At 41.5% G+C, this 20245-nt stretch overlaps 1 protein-coding gene across 1 annotated transcript in view; it reads left to right on the forward strand.

The window, feature by feature from the left end:
- LOC141148356 (serine protease 53-like) overlaps positions 1-20245 on the forward strand; it is a 52129-nt gene that overhangs the window by 18937 nt on the left and 12947 nt on the right. Inside the window, exons 2-10 of the mRNA XM_073635758.1 lie at positions 6579-6605; positions 9289-9451; positions 10148-10440; positions 10595-10761; positions 11280-11523; positions 11739-11889; positions 13757-14019; positions 14334-14494; positions 14769-15009. Of these exons, the coding sequence (XP_073491859.1) occupies positions 6579-6605; positions 9289-9451; positions 10148-10440; positions 10595-10761; positions 11280-11523; positions 11739-11889; positions 13757-14019; positions 14334-14494; positions 14769-15009 (1710 nt within the window). The remainder of the gene's footprint in view (positions 1-6578; positions 6606-9288; positions 9452-10147; positions 10441-10594; positions 10762-11279; positions 11524-11738; positions 11890-13756; positions 14020-14333; positions 14495-14768; positions 15010-20245) is intronic.

The following is a 20245-nucleotide window of genomic DNA, read 5'->3' on the forward strand; positions in this document are numbered from 1 at the left end:
TCTCTTCCTTTCTCAGTTGGGGTCCCCCAAGGTTCTGATCTTGGACCTCTCTTATTTTCAATCTACACCTCCTCCCTGGGTCAGCTGATAGCCTCCCATGGCTTCCAATACCACCTCTACACTGACGACACCCAAATCTATTTCTCTACCCCTCAGCTCACTCCCTCCGTCTCCTCACGTATCACTAATTTACTATCAGATATATCAGTCTGGATGTCACACCACTTCCTCAAACTCAATCTATCCAAAACCGAACTTATCATTTTTCCTCCCCCATATGCCTCTTCCCCTGATCTCTCTGTCAAAATCGATGGCACAACTATCAACTCATCCCCACATGTCAAGGTTCTAGGTGTAATCCTGGACTCTGAACTCTCCTTTAAGCACCACGTCCAATCACTGTCCAAATTCTGCCGCGTCAACCTCCGCAACATCTCCAAAATACCCCCCTTTCTAACCAATGACACAACAAAGCTCTTAATTCACTCGCTGGTCATCTCTCACCTCGACTACTGCAACTCCCTTCTCATTGGCTTACCTCTACATAGTCTGTCACCTCTTCAATCCATCATGAATGCCGCTGCCAGACTCATCCACCTTACCAATCGCTCTGTGTCTGCCACTCCTCTCTGTCAATCCCTCCACTGGCTTCCATTGACCCAACAAATTAAATTCAAAATACTAACAACTACTTACAAAGCCATCCACAACTTGGCCCCCAGCTACATCACTATCCTAATCTCTAAATACCAACCCAATCGTTCTCTACATTCCTCTCAAGACCTCCTGCTCTCTAGCTCCCTCGTTACCTCCTCCCATGCTCGTCTCCAGGACTTCTCCAGAGCCTCTCCAATCCTATGGAACTCCCTACCCCAATCTGTCCGATTATCTCCTACTCTATTAGCTTTTAGATGATCCCTGAAAACCCTTCTCTTCAGAGAAGCCCACCCTACCCACACCTTACAAGTGTATTTTCATTTTCTCCATCAGCTCATCCCCCACAGTTATTACCTTTTGTTCCACTTGACCCTCCCTTCTAGATTGTAAGCTCTAAGGAGCAGGGCTCTCTGATCCCTCCTGTATTGATTTGTATTGTAACTGTAATGTCTGCCCTCATGTTGTAAAGCGCTGCGCAAACTGTTGGCGATATATAGATCCTGTATATTAATAATAATAATAATAATAATATTTGTTTTTCTGCCCCATCCACACAGAACAAATGTACATGCACATTCACCAAATTAATTGCTATGCATTTTTTTTATTTATTATATATAAATACACCCCTATTTGTTTTTATTGCTATAATACAGAGATTTCATAACTTTATATTAATATTAATTTTATTTAAATATCTACTGTATTATCTATCTATCTATCTATCTATCTATCTATCTATCTATCTATCTATCTATCTATCTATCTATCTATCTATCTATCTATCTATCTATCTATCTATCTATCTATCTATCTTCATTGTGCCCTGGGCCCCATAGCAGTCATACAGGATGCTATGTTTATAGCTATGTTCTTGGATGGGAATAATGAAGTCTGGTTAGAAGTGACATTTTCCGTGTTTTTCTTACTCATGTAATTGTCAAATATAAAGACAGATCCTCCCTATAACACGCGGCCCCAGTTTTTATGGAACTCCCTTATTGCAACTCCAAGACAGAACAATGCGTATTCCATCAATTAATTCTGAATAATGATAGGTGGGGTCCCGGCTGCGCTGCCTGTGACAGGTAGAGATGATGGCGGTACCGCGCACCTACAATTAGCCTGCTGCCAGCGGGAATCTGTCCAACTCCCAGCCCCGGCCAGGTTATATATATATATATATATATATATATATATATATATATACAGTATCTCACAAAAGTAAGTACACCCCTCACATTTTTGTAAATATTTTCTTCTATCTTTTCATGTGACAACACTGGAGAAATGACACTTGTCTACAATGTAAAGTAGTGAGTGTACAGCTTGTATAACAGTGTAAATTTGCTGTCCCCTCAAAATAACTCAACACACAGCCATTAATGTCTAAACCGCTGGCAACAAAAGTGAGTACGCCCCTAAGTGAAAATGTCCAAATTGGGCCCAAAGTGTCAATATTCTGTGTGGCCACCATTATTTTCCAGCACTGCCTTAACCCTCTTGGGCATGGAGTTCACCAGAGCTTCACAGGTTGCCACTGGAGTTCTCTTCCACTCCTCCATGAGGACATCACTGAGCTGGTGGATGTTAGAGACCTTGCGCTCCTCCACCTTCCGTTTGAGGATGTCCCACAGATGATCAATAGGGTTTAGGTCTGGAGACATGCTTGGCCAGTCCATCACCTTTACCCTCAGCTTCTTTAGCAAGGCAGTGGTCGTCTTGGAGGTGTGTTTGGGGTCGTTATGTTGGAATACTGCCCTGTGGCCCAGACTCCGAGGGAGAGGATCATGCTCTGCTTCAGTATGTCACAGTACATTTTGGCATTCATGGTTCCCTCAATGAACTGTAGCTCCCCAGTGTCGGCAGCACTCATGCAGCCCCAGACCATGACACTCCCACCACCATGCTTGACTGTAGGCAAGACACACTTGTCTTTGTACTCCTCATCTGGTTGCCGCCTCACACAATTGACACCATCTGAACCAAATAAGTTTATCTTGGTCTCATCAGACTACAGGACATAGTTCCAGTAATCCATGTCCTTAGTCTGCTTGTCTTCAGCAAACTGTTTGTGGACTTTCTTGTGCATCATCTTTAGAAGAGGCTTCCTTCTGGGATGACAGCCATGCAGACCAATTTGATGCAGTGTGCTGTTTTGCTGTTTATGGTCTGAGCACTGACAGGCTGACCCCCCCCCCCCCCCCCTTTATATATTATATATTATTATTATTATTATTATTATTATTATTATTATTATACAAAAAACCTCCAAGTTAAAAAAAAAAAGGGTAGGTGTTTTTTTGTGTGCTGCAACACAGGCGTGGGTTAGGGTGCCATTTAAAATGACAACATTCATTGCAGTAACATGTAAATCTAAATTTAAAAATGTAATTATTTCTATTGATAATATGATGATGATGAATATGATGGTGATGATGATTATTATTAATTTTATTATTATTTTATATAAAAAAAACTCTAAATAAAGAAAAAAAAAAGGTCATTTTTTTTTTTTTTTCAAAAAAATTTCGCCTTAGCAGCTTGATGAGTAGGATGAAGAGTTTCAGCTTTGGTGAAGTATGAAAAAAATTCAAATTTCCCTTCCTGCATTATAAAGTGTGGCAGAGCCAACTGAGTCACCCTGGCAGTGAGCCTCCCTCCAGACATCAAGGGGAATACAATCCCCCCCAGTCTGGGCAGAGTTATGGATCAGAAAATTCCTCTGTGAAAGATGAACTCAGCTGCGTGTGAGAGTGCAGGCGCTGAGTCATTGAGTGTCTGGGGAAGAGTCTCAGAAAGTTCCCACGCCTCGTTATGGAGAATTTAGTGAGGAGCTCTGTGTGTGTCTAGTGTGAGGACTCCTCCGGGCTCAGTTTGGATAGAGGAGCGTATTTAAGTCATCTTTTAAATTACTTAGGTGAGGTCGAAAAAAGACACAAGTCCATCAAGTCCAACCTATGTGTGTGATTATATATCAGTATTACATTGTATATCCCTGTATGTTGCGGTCGTTCAGGTGCTTATCTAATAGTTTCTTGAAACTATCAATGCTCCCCGCTGAGACCACCGCCTGTGGAAGGGAATTCCACATCCTTGCCGCTCTTACAGTAAAGAACCCTCTACGTAGTTTAAGGTTAAACCTCTAATTTTAATAACTGGCCAGGTTAAACTCCCTTCCACAAAAAAGTTTTATCCCTATTGTGGGGTCACCAGTACGGTATTTGTATATTGAAATCATATCCCCTCTCAAGCGTCTCTTCTCCAGAGAGAATAAGTTCAGTGCTCACAACCTTTCCTCATAACTAATATTTAATTGAAACATTTAATAACCCATACGTGGCCTCAGCAATCAAGAGACAGTGAGAATAGGGATTTTAGTGTGCTCAAAATACATCAGAAAACAAAAAAAAATATGTTTGAATGTGTACAATGAAGAAACAATGGATCGACACATTTCGTCCAATTAGGGCTTCCTCAGGATGCACTTCATTTTTTGATCTTTACAACGATGCAACTGATGAATGATACAATATATACATACATATATAAAATAATCATATATAATACTGAAATGATCACCAGAGGCACAAAAAGTTGACAGTAATGCAACGTGACATAAAAAATCGATCACCATTTTATTCCCTAGGGTCCCTGCTAAGATTTTTTTTTTCTATAATATTTAAGGGGTGAATTCAGGCTAAAATTCGGACCTGAATCGCACCTGAACTGGTGTACAGACACGCACCGGACCCCAGGCACGAACCCGCAGCCGCATATGCGTGAACCCAGCCTTAAACTTGTAAACAAAAAGTGCCAAAAAAGGGACTGGTCTTCAATTGGTATAATTCATGTGGCACTCCTGGTCTGCGCTGTGCTGCCCCTCGCTGCAAACTCTCCCACCCTGTTTGTTTCTTCTGTGCATGCATGGAAATCATATTCATTCCCATGTAATAACTGTCTATCACTGTCTATCATTCTGACACAGAATAGATGCCCTCTTCATAGGAATGATTAGGATTTCTTCATGTATGCGCAGTCGCATGGGATTTCCTGAGGGAGATAGGGGACTTTGCAGTGTCGATCTTCTGCAAGCATGGACTGATGACTATAGGACCTTGTAGGGGGTAAATGCAGGGCTGTCATTAACACGGGGCAAAAGGGGCAGCTGCCCCGGGCCCAGTCATTGTTGTGGGGCCCAAGGCAGCTTCCCCTTGAGCCTGCACTGCCCGCAAATAGTTGATAAGTGGATTCAGGAGGGCCCAAGAAAATGTTTGCCCAGGGTCCAATCAGTTTTAACCATTTGCTGACCGCCTGCCCTCGTTTTACGTCGGCTGTTTGAAGAGGAGTACCGTTGTTATGGCAGCGGCTAGCTGCCATAACCCCGGTATCCTCTTCTTCAGCGGGCGGTCGGCTTTCAGATAAAAATGGTCTCTGCGGTGGACTCACCGCAAGATCATTTTTTTCGGTGGCAGGAGAGGGCCCCCACCCTCCCATTGGACGTTTGGGTCCTCTCCCCTGTATGGCTGGCCGCCGAGGGGAAGATGGCCCCCACTCGGCTCCATACCATTGACTGGCGGAAGCGATGTCAAACATCACTTCCACCCATAGCTCTTAAAGGAGAAATGTTTTTATTTTATTTTTTCAAATGACATTTTTTTTTTTTTTTTATTGGATTTTAGTGTAAATATGAGATCTGAGGTCTTTTTGACCCCAGATCTCATATTTAAGAGGACCTGTCATGCTTTTTTTCTATTAAAAGGGATGTTTACATTCCTTGTAATAGGAATAAAAGTGACCCAATTTTTTTTTTTTTAAAAGACAGTGTCAAAATAAAAAATAAAAAGTAAAATAAATAACAATAATAAAAAAAAAAGAAAAGCGCCCGGCCCCGCCGAGCTCACGCGCACAAGTGAACACATAGGTGAGTAGCACCCGCATATGAAAACGGTGTTTAAACCACACATGTGAGGTATCTCCGTGATTGTTAGAGCGAGAGAAATAATTCTAGCCCTGGACCTCCTCTGTAACTCAAAACATGCAACCTTTAGACATTTTTAAACGTCGCCCTATGGAGATTTTTAAGGGTAAAAGTTTGTCGCCATTCCACAAGCGGACGTAATTTGGAAGCGTAACATGTTGGGTATCAATTTACTCGGCGTAACATTATATTTCACAATATAAAAAAAAAAATTGGGCTAACTTTACTGTTTTCCTATTTTTTAATTCAAAAAAGTGTATTTTTTTTCCCCCCAAAAAAGTGTGCTTGTTAAGACCACTGTGCAAATACAGTGTGACAGAAAGTATTGCAACGACTGCCATTTTATTCTCTAGGGTGTTAGAAAAAAATATATATAATGTTTGGGGGTTCTAAGTAATTTTCTAACAAAAGACACTGATTTTAACTTGTAAACACCAAGTCTGAAAAATAGGCCCGGTCCTTAAGTGGTTAAAGATGGCCCTGGGTAAATGGATACTATATCTGTATCTCCCCCAAGCCATGCAAGCTGGAGAATCTAGAAATCACACTTTTTTCCACTGCTGATTACTTAGCAATATCCGCCAGAGTGCAGAAAGTAAAAGTGCTTTTCCCCCCAAGCTTCAGTCCGCTGTACAGAGCTGGGATCCTGTGACATAATGTGCATTCGGCTTCCAAATGAAGACAATTCACAATGTTATTTGCTGACCTGACATAACGGGCTTCAACATTTTTAAAGGAACATGACCCTACAGGCAGCAGTAGAGTGAATGGTGGAAGGCCCCTCAGGCAGGTGGGATCACTTCCAGGGAAAAGCTGAGTGGGAGAGACATGTAGCTGAGTCCATGACAGGAGGAATGAGTCTGGAATGTTCTATAGAAAGGAAGTAGAGCATGAATATCTATGTAGATATTACTAACCCGATTGTATCATCTCTCCGCAGCGCTCCAGGCAGTAACGGCTACCAGAGGTAAGTGGTCAGTTATGAAGGTATTTGTTAGAATTCATTCAGGGGGGTTCCAGGGAAATAGTCACCTGAGAGAAAATTTAATTACTTTTTTGTTATCTATTTGAATGTAAAAAACATAAAAAAAATTAAATAAAACAAAGGTACAAATCTTTATATAGTGATAATGTTTGTTCTATCAAAGAGAGAGAGAGAGAGAGAGAGCAAGAGATAGGCCGGCCATAAATGGGTCGAATTCCAAAAGAATTTTCTTTCGAAAAACCTTATCTAAAGAATTTTTGTTCAAATTTCGCACCATTAGTGGAGCTGCAGCAACGGTCGATTTTCCATTAAATTCGAGTCATCGGGCATGTTGGAAGCTTTTTAAAAAAGAAACGATTTTCTAATCAATGATGGGAGAATCGTGCGAGAAATGCAATCGAAAAAGAAATGCGCATGAGTGCAAGGAAAGAAATTTTTTTTGGAAAGAATAGGAAGATTCCCGGCCATGAAAATTCTTTTCTGTAGCAACATGAGGTGAAATTGAAGGCTTGGTTGGTCGAATTTCGAAATCAATGGTGGCGACATCAGATCACAAAACACACAAAATTTTGGATTTCCGAAAGAAAATTCTAGATAGATAGATAGATGATATGATAGATAGATAGATAGATAGATAGATAGATAGATAGATAGATAGATAGATAGATAGATAGATAGATAGATAGATAGATAGATAGATAGATAATAGGGGTAACAATACCATCCACCGGTCTTACGCTATATATTCACGACCTAAATTCTGATCTTAGCAAAGGTATGTAGCTAACAGTGACCCCCTGCTATGATGATCACGACACCCACCACGGATCTAGGACACTTCTCTAGTGGACGATATATAACTCATGGATTTTTGCCATTTGGGTGAAACATTTCAACATGATAAATCCACCTATTCATATATGCTAGTTTTGTGGCCCCTGCATGCACACGACATTTCAGTTGATGTGGACACGGATGGCTCATGAAGGATTAACTTATTCGTGGACAAATGTACCTATACACATTTACCAAACATATTGGCCGAGCTTATCGATTGACCCATTCAATTGCTTTCAAATGATCGGCCGATCTTATTGATCGCCTCATTCAATTGTTTCCAATATAGGATGCAGATCAGGCATCATTTTGTTGGTATACTCTTTGTTGGTATTTTTTTGTTGGCATCTGTTGACATCTATATATACCTTTTGGCACATTTTTTGATTAACATTGGGGCCATTGGAATGATTGTCATGTACCTTCTGTGCCCATTACAACAATGGTTGAGAATACGGGGTCCATGACAACACGGAACTTCAGATGGTCTTTTTCTCTTGCTTTGCCCCCCTCCCTTGAGAATTAAATCCATTTTCTGTTTTGTTTGGTTTTGTTCTATATTCATGTATATATATATATATATATATATATACACACATGTAGTCATTTTTATGTATACATGTTTATAGGGCTGGTTTTTGGTTCTGTGGGTCCTCTTTTCCTCATTTGAGGTTTCTACTTTATTTCCTTTGCCCGTTCATGCTGCCTATTTCAAATGAATAGTTACACTACATAGTCCTCATTTATTGGACATATTAAATCATTCATATTATGAATTTATCCTATATCAGATTTTATAAAACTTTTTGGCATCTATTGAATGGGCATCGGTGCACACAAATTCTTGTGCATGTTTTTTTTATACATATTTCAGTCATTGAAATCTGTTTTTATATTATCCATATTTTTCTCCACATATGTTGCATTGCAGGCGTTTACTACTACACTGTATATTTATTATACATTTATTATATATATATTTTTTCACACATAAATGCACTTTATGTGTTTTTTATTATTATATATAATTACTTCTTTACAGCACTATTCATGCACATTTACCTGGGAGCTGCGGTTATACAATTGGAATTCTTTTGATTCATTCAAATTTCATTATCTCTTTTTTTCACATATATTGGTATTCTTCCGCATTTTCTCCTGGATATTTGTGTGCCTTCTATACTTAATCACCCTTGTTTGCTATTTAACTAATTAATTCCATTTAATCAATTAATTCTAATTGATCATATAATTGATCACATGACTCATGATACACTAGTATATATTTGTGGCAAAACTTTGTGGTTGTGTAGCTATGGCTAAGCACTGTTGAGAGTGTGAAACGCGTCGGCTAATCTATCCTGTACCCTGCCGTGGTTTGAACTTTTGTTATTTTATACAATAAAGGTGTTTTTATTGGAGTGCGGCTATCCAGATCCACCTTCTTCTAATAGATAGATAATTTTTTGTAGTTGATGTTCCTCTTTCTCTGGCAGCCTGTGGGAAGGCGGGATTGCAGTCCAGAATCTTCGGTGGGGGTTCAGTTGTTCCGAGTGAAATTTCCGTGGCATGCCACACAGCCACGTTGACCTACAAGGGGAAGCCATTCTGCGGGGGGAGCCTGGTCTCTGATCGGTGGGTGGTCAGAGACCAGATAGACATTATAGAGATTAAATAGAGCGATGGAAAAATAGATAAATTATAATATTTAGATGATAGATAGATAGATAGATAGATAGATAGATAGATAGATAGATAGATAGATAGATAGATAGATAGATAGATAGATAATATGTTGTAGTTGATGAAGTTCCTCTTTCTCTGGCAGCCTGTGGGAAGGCGGGATTGCAGTCCAGAATCTTCGGTGGGAGTTCAGTTGTTCCGAGTGAATTTCCATGGCATGCCACATTGACCTACAAGGGGAAGCCATTCTGCGGGGGGAGCCTGGCCTCTGATCGGTGGGTGGTCACCGCCTCTCACTGCTTCGATCGGTAAGTGGAGCCATGTTACTAGTTGGGGCCATGGGAATGGACATTGTCCTGTTATAGCGGATAAATAAAATGGGAAATATGACCCAGTTGGTGATGAATTCCAGATGTTTCCATAATGCTGTGAAGACATGGACAATCGTACACGCACGTACTGAGCTGTTATGTCTCCAAGGTGAGCCCTGGGCCAAGCTGGAGAAGTATACATCAGCCTCTTATTATCAGTCTGGTCCAGTTTCCTGATAATGACAAGGGTGGACCATGCCTACGTAACATGTGTCAGCATGCATGCCTATAGTCATCATCATGGGTTCGTTTGACAGGGTGACAACATAGGAGCATGATCAGGAGACAGTGGTCACCCCACAAGAGGAAGATCCTGAACAAGGACATTTATTGATGGATCACCAGAGATTATTGTATTGAAAGCTACAGCTTTTAAAGGATTGGAAACAAGTATTAGTGTTGGGTATTCTGACCTTCTATTGGTCTGTCTTCTGTCAAACCTTTGTGGTTTTGTACAGAAACAATGTTGTCTTCATCTCTCTGAATATTCCTCACTGATCCATACCTGAACCCTTATATTGTTTCATTGTTTTTCTCTCTACATTGATTTCAAAGATTCTATTAAATGTATATAATGTTGACTTCAAGGTAAGGCAAACCTCAAAATAATAAATATCAATTCTCTTATTTAAGTAAAGACACTGAGGACAAAAGGGACCCCAAGTTATGGCAAGTTCACCTGGGCGTCACCAAAATGGGGTACACTCCAGTGGAAAGCAGTGCGGTCACTATGGTACCATCCCAGATTGTGATCCATGAGAACTATACGAAATACACCAAAGGCTTCGACATTGCTCTGGTGGAGCTGCCGTCTCCAGTGAATTTCACCCGTTTCATCTCTCCTATTTGTCTTCCGGAGAGCACCCACCGCTTCAACCTGCGTAGAACCTGCTATGCCACTGGTCTTGTGACTGTGCCAGAGGATGGTGAGTAGAAGAAGTGGGGAATGGGAAATGGGAGACGTATGCACCTTATTATGTCAGCACTTTTCAAATACTGACTCTTCTGTGTTGGGGGAATTTGTTTTTCAAGCCTCCTTCACAACCTCCCATGAACTTTTCTTCCTTTTATCTTATTTAGTGCCCCTGGACAGCAAGAGGTCCTTACAGAAAGTTGGCCAAATTTTGATCGGTTGGCGAACCTGCAATTGCATTTACAACACACATAGGAGGCCCGATTTAAGCAACCCTGCAAACCCCAGCATGTTGTGCATTACAGAGAGTGACGGAAAGAAGGGCCCGTGTCAGGTGAGTAGGTTGGACATGCAGGGCTGCTGTTAGAGATCATGGGGCCCCATACAGCCTAGCTGACAGAAACAGCGACTCACGCCTAACAGGCAGGTCCAGTCACATGAACAAATTACTCATTCATGCAAACAGAATACCTGTGAGAATGAGCCCTTAATTATGTTTTTTTTATTATTTTTCACAATTTTAGTTTTTTTTTTTTGGCATTGTTGGCTTTGGTGAAATATCAGTGGCCTAAACAAACAAATGAACAGGAGGCACTCTGTACAGAGGCTCCCTGTTCATTCACAAACGAAAGCATTGTAAACATAGGGAGAGCCGTAGGGGTATTGGTTCTAGTAATTGCACCCACTCCCACTCCTACTGCTCTGGGCCCCCCTGTTGAACTTATGGGGCTTGGGCCCCTTATAGCAGGGCAGGTATTACTTCCTTATCAGCAGCCCTGTGAACATGGAATATCTCTTGTGTTAGGGCATGGTGATGAGATACAATGGATTGTTCTTGTTTTTAATTTTCAGGGAGACTCTGGTGGGGCCGTAGTTTGTGAGGAAGATGGGGTCTGGTTCCATGCTGGAGTCATCAGCTTTTCCCAAGGTTGTCACTTGCTGAACAGTCCCACCATTCTGTCTTCTGCCTCCTTCTACCAAGACTGGATTAAGCAAAAGACTGACAATCAAGCCTCCTTCTCTCCCCAGACCTTGGCAGTAGTGGATGATGTGGACAATGACACTTGCAGTGACCTTCTCAGTAATCACACAGCAGGTAACACCTAGTATGGACATACTTAACGTCTCCTTGGCTTCTCGATTCTTGGCAACAACATTTAGGCAATCATCAAAGACTCAGCTGTAGTCATTTATCTATTTCATCTCAAGCTGTAGATAAGATGACATTGGTCATGAGAACTCTCTCAGCTGACCGAAGAACGTGTGTAAGACAAAACTTGACAGGGTATCTCATAATTCTTCTTTTTTGAGGTTGTGGAATCTCACAGGTCAGTGATCCTACTTCTAGCAGTCCTGGAACTTGGCCATGGCAAGTGGACCTCTGGAGAGATGGGAAGAGGACATGCAGCGGGGCCCTTATCTCAGACAGTTGGGTGATAACAGCGGCAGAATGTTTTATTGGGTAAGATATTGTGCTGCAGAGCTGCAAGACATTGTAGTCAATTGGAACCCAATCTATAGCAGTAAAGACACCAACAGACTAAAGATTAAAGGACTAAACCCTTGCCAACATTTCAGCCTTAAAGTAAAAATTGCGGCTGAACAAATATTTGAGGGCAGGAGATACATAAACATATGTCAGGTTTACTATTCTCTGATGGCCTTGGTTTTGTAATTCTTTCTCTTTTATTAGATTAATAAAAATAGTTATATTGTGACACCAGCATGATAGGGTTAGCATTACAGGGTAGAAACATCATGCCCATGAAGTTTATGTCCTAGAGCACATATGTCAAATACAAGGCCCACAGGCCAAAATCTGCCCACCAGGCCAATATTCCTGCCACCTCCGCCTCTCACCTACCATTCCCACTCCCTGTTGTCACTTGTAAACACAGAAGCCTTATGTGTTTACAAGGGACAACTTTGCTCTCATCTGCTCCCAAAAATAACACATACTGCACACACTCATCGAGGAGAGAGAGAATGATCCTAAAAGGCAAGGCAGAGCCGCCTACAAAGGAAGGTACTAGAGCCCAGACAGGTAGGAGAGAGATGCGAGGAAGCTTTGGGGGGGGGTGTTCACACTGTGCATAGTACACCCCTTAACCCAAACACAACTCTCAACCCTGCACTCTGTACACCTCATACTCCTGAACTCTGTACTCTGTATGTACCATCCTCCTGAACTCTGCACTCTGTACACAACGCATTTCTGAACCCTGCACTGTACAGTATGTAGCACTCCCCTAAACCCTGCACTCTGTACATAGCGCACCCCTGAACTTTGTACGTGGTCAACTCCTGAACTTTGCACTGTGTACACAACACACTCCTGAACCCTGCACTCTGTATGTAGCACACCCCTAAACCCTGCACTCTGTACATAGTCCACTCTTGAACTCTAAACTCTGTATGTAGCATACCCCTGAACCCTGCACTCTGTACATAGTCCACTCTTGAACTCTGCACTCTGTATGTAGCTCCTGAAGAGTGCACTCTGTACACTGCATACTCCTGAACTCTGCACTCTGTACGCCGCATTCTTCTGAACTCAGCACTCTGTATGTACCATCCTCCTGAACTCTGTACGTATCCCACCCCTAAACTCAGCACTCTGTACATAGCCTAATCCTGAACTCTACACGTCACGCACTCCTGAACCCTGCACTCTGTACGTAGCGCAATCCTGAACTCTGCATTCTGTAAGTAACGCACTCCTGAACTTTGTACGTAGAGTATTCCTGAATCTTGCACTCTGTATGTAACACACTCCTTTACCCTGCTCCCTGTACGTAATGCACCTCAGATACAACTGGCCCTTTAAGGGCAACCATACTGCTGATGTGGCCCACAATGAAATAGAGTTTGACACCGCTACCCTGGAGTCTTTTCAATTCATACAAACACTGCCAAGATGCAATACTGGATGGAACCCAATTAATCCCCCATTATGATTTTAGGTTCGGTAGGAAACTGAATAAGCTGGAGTAAACCATAGTATCTTGGGGAAAACATACAGATTCCTAGCAAGATTTTTTTGTCTGTGAGTACTGAACCCAAGACCTCAGTTCTGCACCATGCTTTGCAAAAAGCAAACCAGCAGCAACAACAGGATTTTGTAAGGATATTGAATACAATTCAATCACACATTCAAATTCAGTCTAGCCCCACCATTAATTTAAACCAGGCTACTTTTGCTCCACCAGTTATAAGGCTGTGCCTGGTAGAATAAAAATCACTTCCCTCCAATTAATCTGGAATGCTTTAGGGACATGCTTCATTGCTCACCTGAGACTACTACATCATTTTATGTATTTTTTTTACAGTCCTGACTCCTCTGAGCTGCCAGAGGACTGGTCGGTAACAGTGGCTAGCGGGACACCCGTGATGAGAGACATTGCGGTGCAGAAGATCAGTGTTCATGGGACCTACATCAGCCCTGACAAAGGTTCCAACCTGGCTCTGGTTATGCTGGCTCAGCCCGTGCCCCTGGGACCATACAGCCAAGCTGTCTGCTTACCCGATTTCTCCCATCCTATGCCATATGGCTCTTCATGCTGGCACATAGTTGGGAACAATTCAAATCCTGGTAAGTAGGAAATTCTGCTAAATAAATCATAAGGTGTGCCAGTCCAAATAGAAGTAAGCTTGGGTTGCCAAATCTTGGCTTTATGTTGTGAAGGTCCAATGGCTCTTGCTATGGACCTTGGATGATGGGACCATGGTGGGCATAAGTGCATTTTTATTTTAATGGCATTTTTGTTGCATCAAGCTTAGCTCAGGTAAGATATGATAACGATTTTTTTCTTATACTCGTACTTTTTATCTCCACAATCCTCTAATGCCCCTGGATAAATAATGCTAAGAGCAACTGTCAACCTTTATTCAATTTCTGATCCTCAGAAGACCAGACAGGTGCACCACATGGAGAAAAATTGGAGCTGTTAGGTCCTAACCAGTGTAACTGCATCTACAGCCGTCCAAACTCCAACAACCGCACTGAGTCTGTAATGGAGGGGATGATATGTGCATCTAGAGAGGGCGAGAACAGCAGCCAATGCATGGTAAGTAGTCCTTATAGCTTTACTACCCTTAATCGTTTTCTGTATACTGGGCTACCATGGTGGCAGGCCTTTCGCAATTTACAATCATGTTTTTTTATTTTGTTATTTTTTTCATGTGCTTTTTATATGTGCATACCTCTGCCTTCTTGCTTCATAAATTATCGGTCAATGTTCACTGAATACCAGCAGTTAGATGCTAGTTTACTCCAGTAATTTAGATAACACTATCCCAAAGCTAAGTGTGCATCTTTCTAATCCAACGTTGTGTTTGCAGGGTGACTTGGGCGGACCCCTTGTGTGTAAAGAGAATGGGACTTGGTTCCTGATGGGTGTGTATAACTATGGAGGAGAATGCAAGGAAGGAACAGATTCTACACAGCCAAGAGTGTTTACCCAACTAACCATGTATGAGAACTGGATAGACAAGGAGACACGAGAAAGGTTTTTCCGACCTGTGATCAATACACCACCACCCAAGCCAGACACGGACAGATGCTCTTTTGACAGTCCAAGAGGTACATGCATACAGTAGATCACTGTTGGTGTGAGACTTAAGGGGGTGGAACTATGTCTGGTTCCTGAGGGTCGAAGCTTAACAACATACATATTGTATATCACTGGTGGTATAAGACGTAAGTGGTGGAACTTTGGTTCCTGAGGGTGATAGCTCTACTACATACATATTGTATGTCACTGGTGGTATGAGACACAAGTGATGGAACTTTCTCTGGTTCCTGAGGGTAGAAGCTCAACTACATACATATTGTATATCACCGATGGCATAAGACATAAGTGGTGGAACTTTGGTTCCTGAGGGTGATAGCTCTACTACAAACATATTGTATATCACTGGTGGTATGAAACTTAAGTGGTGGAACTGTGTCTGGTTCCCAAGGTTAGAAAATTTACTATATACATATTGTACTGTATATCACTGATGGTATGGGGCACACGGGGTGAAGCTGTGTCTGGTTCCTAAGGGTTGAAGCTTTACAGTGTTGGATAGGTGCAGCATGGTGTGGTAGGCATTAAATACACAGCGTTCCGATTTGCAAAGAACGATGTATTGAAGCAGCAGGTTAATGGCACAAACAGGCCTGCGGGGAGGCTCACCAGTTCGTTGCCACTTACAACTGTGCAGCAAAGAGACATCGGTCAAAAAACTCAGGGATGCCGACAGAGTCTGCCATGAGGAGCAAAGTGCAGCCTGGCCGGTCTGACGCAAAAGGGAAGTTTCCTGAGAAGGTAGACATAGTCTCTGCTCTCTCCCTACTCCACTGGAACCTCTCCCTATCATTGGCACTGTCCTTGTCAGACAGGGAACACGCCAGACCCAGGGATCAGAGTCTTAAATAGGCTCTGCTTGACCCAAGATGAGCACCAGGGTCACAAGGGGCATGTGCATCCAACTGGATCATTGCCCTGGGTGACCAAGGAAATCCTAGAGAAACCCAGCTTCTCTTAACTTCAATCCAATCTCCAATCTGCATTGCCGCTAGACGTGTGAAATTCGTTTAATTACGAATCGAAATTCAGAACGCAATTGTTTTTATTCAGAGATTCGGATGTATCTGAATTTCCAAATCACAATAGTAAGAATTTCAACAAATTCAAAATAAATTATAACAAAATGAATTATCCAAATTTGAATACGAATTTGAATTTGAAAACTAATTTGAATTAAAAAATGAATTTGAATTCGAAATGGAAACATATTGCAATAAATACAGTAAGGTATAAAAGTGAAATAAGGATGATGATTCCTACTTAGGCTGCTTAATAGAAAAGAATAAAATTGAATAGAAAAGAATAGCATAGAAAAAATAGATTAGATTAGAAAAGAATAGAAAAAATAGAAAGAATATAGCCGTGTTCCAAAGATTTTATATTTTTTTGAATTTGAAAACTTTGAATCCATTGGAAATTTTTAATTTCGAATAGAATATAATCAAATAGGAAGAATATAGGAGCTTCTGGGACAAAATAATTGAGATATATCAGAAAGTGTCAGGAGTAGACAGGAGTCCAAATATAAGCACCTCGTTGTTTTCCCTTACATCAGATACAATAAGGGTAACCAAAATAGATATTCTTCACCACATGACAACTGCAGCTAGAACAATTATAGCGCGAAATTGGAAAAAAACAAAATAAGCCAACTGTGTTGGAATCGATATGTGAAATGAACGAAATTGAATATATTGAAAAACAGATAAGAGAAGGGTATGTAGGGGGTCAGGTGCCAGAAATATGGCAAAAATGGGAGGAATTTCGGTCCTCGAATAGATTGATGGAGTATTTATAATTGGAGGGGAATGGGAAGGATATGGGATGAAAGGGAAGGAAGAAAAAAGGGGGGGGATTTTTTTTTTTTTTTTAATGTTTAGAGGTATGTATGAGTAATAGGAAATTAATGTTTTTAGGTATGTATGAGTAAAAGGAATTTAGTTAGACGGTTCTATAGAAACAGGAAGAAGTGGGTATCATTAAGATTATTTATTATGTAAAAGGAATTTTTAATGTATGTATTTTTGAAGATGATATGATGTGTATTACTTGTCTTTTTTTAAAAATGTAATAAAAAGAAGATTGATAATAAATAGGAAGAATATAACCGTCTTCTGAAATTTGAATTCCGAAATTCGAACAGAATAAAATAAAATAGAAAGAAATATAGCCTTCTTCCAAAATTTGAATTCCTAAAAGAATAGAAAAGAATAACACGGAATAGAATAAAATAGAATAGAAAATAAAGGAATAGAATAGAAAATAAAAGAAAAAGAATGGATAAAAAATAGACTATATTAAATTACAAAAGAATAGCACAGAATAAAATAGAAAGAATATAGCCATCTTCTGAAATTCAAATTCAATATTTTCGATTCAAATTCGAATACTTCAAATCCATTTGAATCTGATCGAAATGAATAAACTAAATGAAACGAATATCATTACGAATGTGGTGAAACAAAATTAGTAACTTAACGAATTGATCCGAAACAAAACACATTTTTTCGCTCTGCGCATTTCTAATTGCCACTGGTGTCGAGCGCCACCTGCAGAGGAGAATTCAATTACATTTGTATATCATTGGTGATGTGAGACATAAGGGATGGAGCATTGTCTTTGTCTGTTCTTTTTTTTTTTTTCAAATAACAGTTTTTATTAAACGTATAGGCATACATATACATTGAGCAATAGTGTTGCTTATAATTAAGTGCAATAGATAAACAGTCAATGCTATAGACATTGAGCTTCCGATGATAATCATCCAGGTACATTAGTGGTATAATATCTTCCATACCATCTGAAGTTTTCAACCAACAAATAACATTATTAAACTGAGAATGTATTATCATTTTACAGAGAGAAGGAAAATAAAGTAGGAAAAGAGAAAAGAGGGATGGAAGGGGGAAGGGGAGGTGGGGGGGGGGGGGTCTAGCCGCAGACCTAGGGCGGGTCCTCTCGTTTATGCCATTCCTCCCAGACCATGTCATGGGCCTCCATTCTGTTTTGTATCCTGGCTGTCATTTTCTCCATTAGCTCTATGTCTTTTATTCTGGTATAGAGGTCTGCTCGGGAGGGTGGAATCTGTTTCTTCCAGTAGAGGGCCACCAGGCATCTCGCTGCTGTGAGAACATGGCCTAATAGTTTCCTAGAGTGTCGAGATATACGTAGCCCAGACACACCGAGGAGAAACAGTTTCGGGACTTTGGGGACCTGGACGCCCAGTAGGCGATTCAGCAATAATTGTGTTTCCGTCCAAAAGGGAGTTATTTTGGGACATGTCCAGTAAATGTGAAATAAGGTCCCCCTGTCCTTCATACACCGCCAGCATCTATCCGAGCTAGATGGGAAAATGGTGTGGAGGACATCAGGTGTCATATACCAGAAGAAAAGGACCTTGTATGCATTCTCTTTGTACAGAGTGCATAATGAGCTTTTTGCTGCCTGGGACCAAATCGTCTTCCAGGCAGCTTCCGGGATCTCCTCCCCTAGGAACTTCTCCCAGCGGGTCATGTACGAGTGCTTACCCTGATCTGTAAAGTTGTAGGAGTTCAGTATCTGATAAATATCAGATATTAGCCCGCGTCTAGTTGAGCCCTCTAATATCAAACCCTCAAAGGGTGATGGGGTCGAGAACTGTAAGTTCGGGGCAATTGATTGAGCGTAGTGCCTAATCTGCAAGTATCCAAAGAACACTTGCCTTGGTAAATTAAATTTTCTCTGTAGCTCTGTAAAGGACAGTAATCTGCGCGTGCAAGGATGTACCAAATGGCCAAAGTGGAATAGATTCCTCATCGCCCATGGATAAGACATCTGATGAGTAAGGCCTACAGGCAGCTTGGGGTTGTAGAGGAACGATGTGAGGAGTGATCTTTCTGAGCATAGCTTATAGAGCCGTGATACTTTACGCCAAAGTGTACTGATATGGAGCATGGGGCCCAAGAGTTGAGTGGACTCCACCTTCACCCCCGCATTCCACAGCATGCTATTTGGATGGATTGGGGCCATCCAAAGTTTTTCTATTTCTGTCCACTTATTATATGAGCGTTGGGTGAACCAAGAGGCCAGGGTTCGCAGTTGAGTGGCTTGGTAGTATTTAGTTAGGTCAGGGAATGATAGACCGCCGTCTGATCGTGCCGCTGTCATGACTGATTGTGGAATTCTATGTCTTTTGTAATTCCAAACAAATCGTACTAAATCCGCCTGGAGTTTTTTCAGCTCTGATAGGGGTATTGGGATGGGGAGAGTCTGGAATAAATACAGCAACTTTGGTAGGATAACCATCTTGACAGAGGCTATCCTCCCTAGTAGGGAGATATGATGAGCCTTCCATTTCAATAGAAGGTCCCTTATAGTTTTAAAGAGAGGGGGGTAATTGGCTCGATATAGGGTGGAATAAGAGGGAGTAAGCTGTACTCCCAGGTATTTCAATGATGATGCCTGCCAGTGGTAGGGGAAGTAATGTTGTAGGTGTTGTGTTTCCTGTGTTGGGATATTAATGGGTAGGGCTTCTGATTTAGTTGCATTTATCTTGTATCCTGAGAGGGATCTGTATAGGTCAAGTTCGGCGTGTAGGTTCGGAAGTGACATTCTGGGTTGGGTCAGTGTGAGGATAATATCGTCAGCAAACAAGGCTAGTTTGAATTCCCTGTCCCTCAGCGGTATTCCGTGAATGTTCGGGTTTTTTCGGATGGAAGCCGCCAGAGGCTCGACACACAACGCAAAAAGTAGCGGTGAGAGTGGGCACCCCTGGCGGGTCCCATTCGCAATTGGGAAGGCCCGTGATAAAGCGAAAGGAGTTTTTACTTGGGATGAGGGATTAGTGTACAGATGTTTTATTGCTTGGAGAAATGGGCCCTGAAATCCCATGCAATTCAACGTGGCGAAGAGGAAGGACCAGCTGAGGCGGTCAAAAGCCTTTTCCGCGTCCAAGCCAAGGACTAACGCTTGCTGCTTGTTCCTGTTCGCCACGTCTATTAGGTCAATAATTCTTCTCGTATTATCCCCTGCCTGGCGTAGGGGGACGAATCCCACCTGATCCCTGTGTATTAGCGAGGGAAGTATCAGGTTTAGTCGCATTGAAAGGAGTTTGGTAAAAATTTTTAGATCAGAGTTTAGGAGTGCGATTGGCCTGTAGCTGGCACACACAGAAGGATCCTTGCCAGGCTTGGGAATTAACGTGAGGAACGACCTCTGCATGTCAGTGGGAATGGGGGTTTTCTGAAAGAAGGCGTTAAACATCCT

Source organism: Aquarana catesbeiana, linkage group LG06, assembly GCF_042186555.1.
Source record: "Aquarana catesbeiana isolate 2022-GZ linkage group LG06, ASM4218655v1, whole genome shotgun sequence".
Classification (NCBI taxonomy): Eukaryota; Metazoa; Chordata; class Amphibia; order Anura; family Ranidae; genus Aquarana; species Aquarana catesbeiana.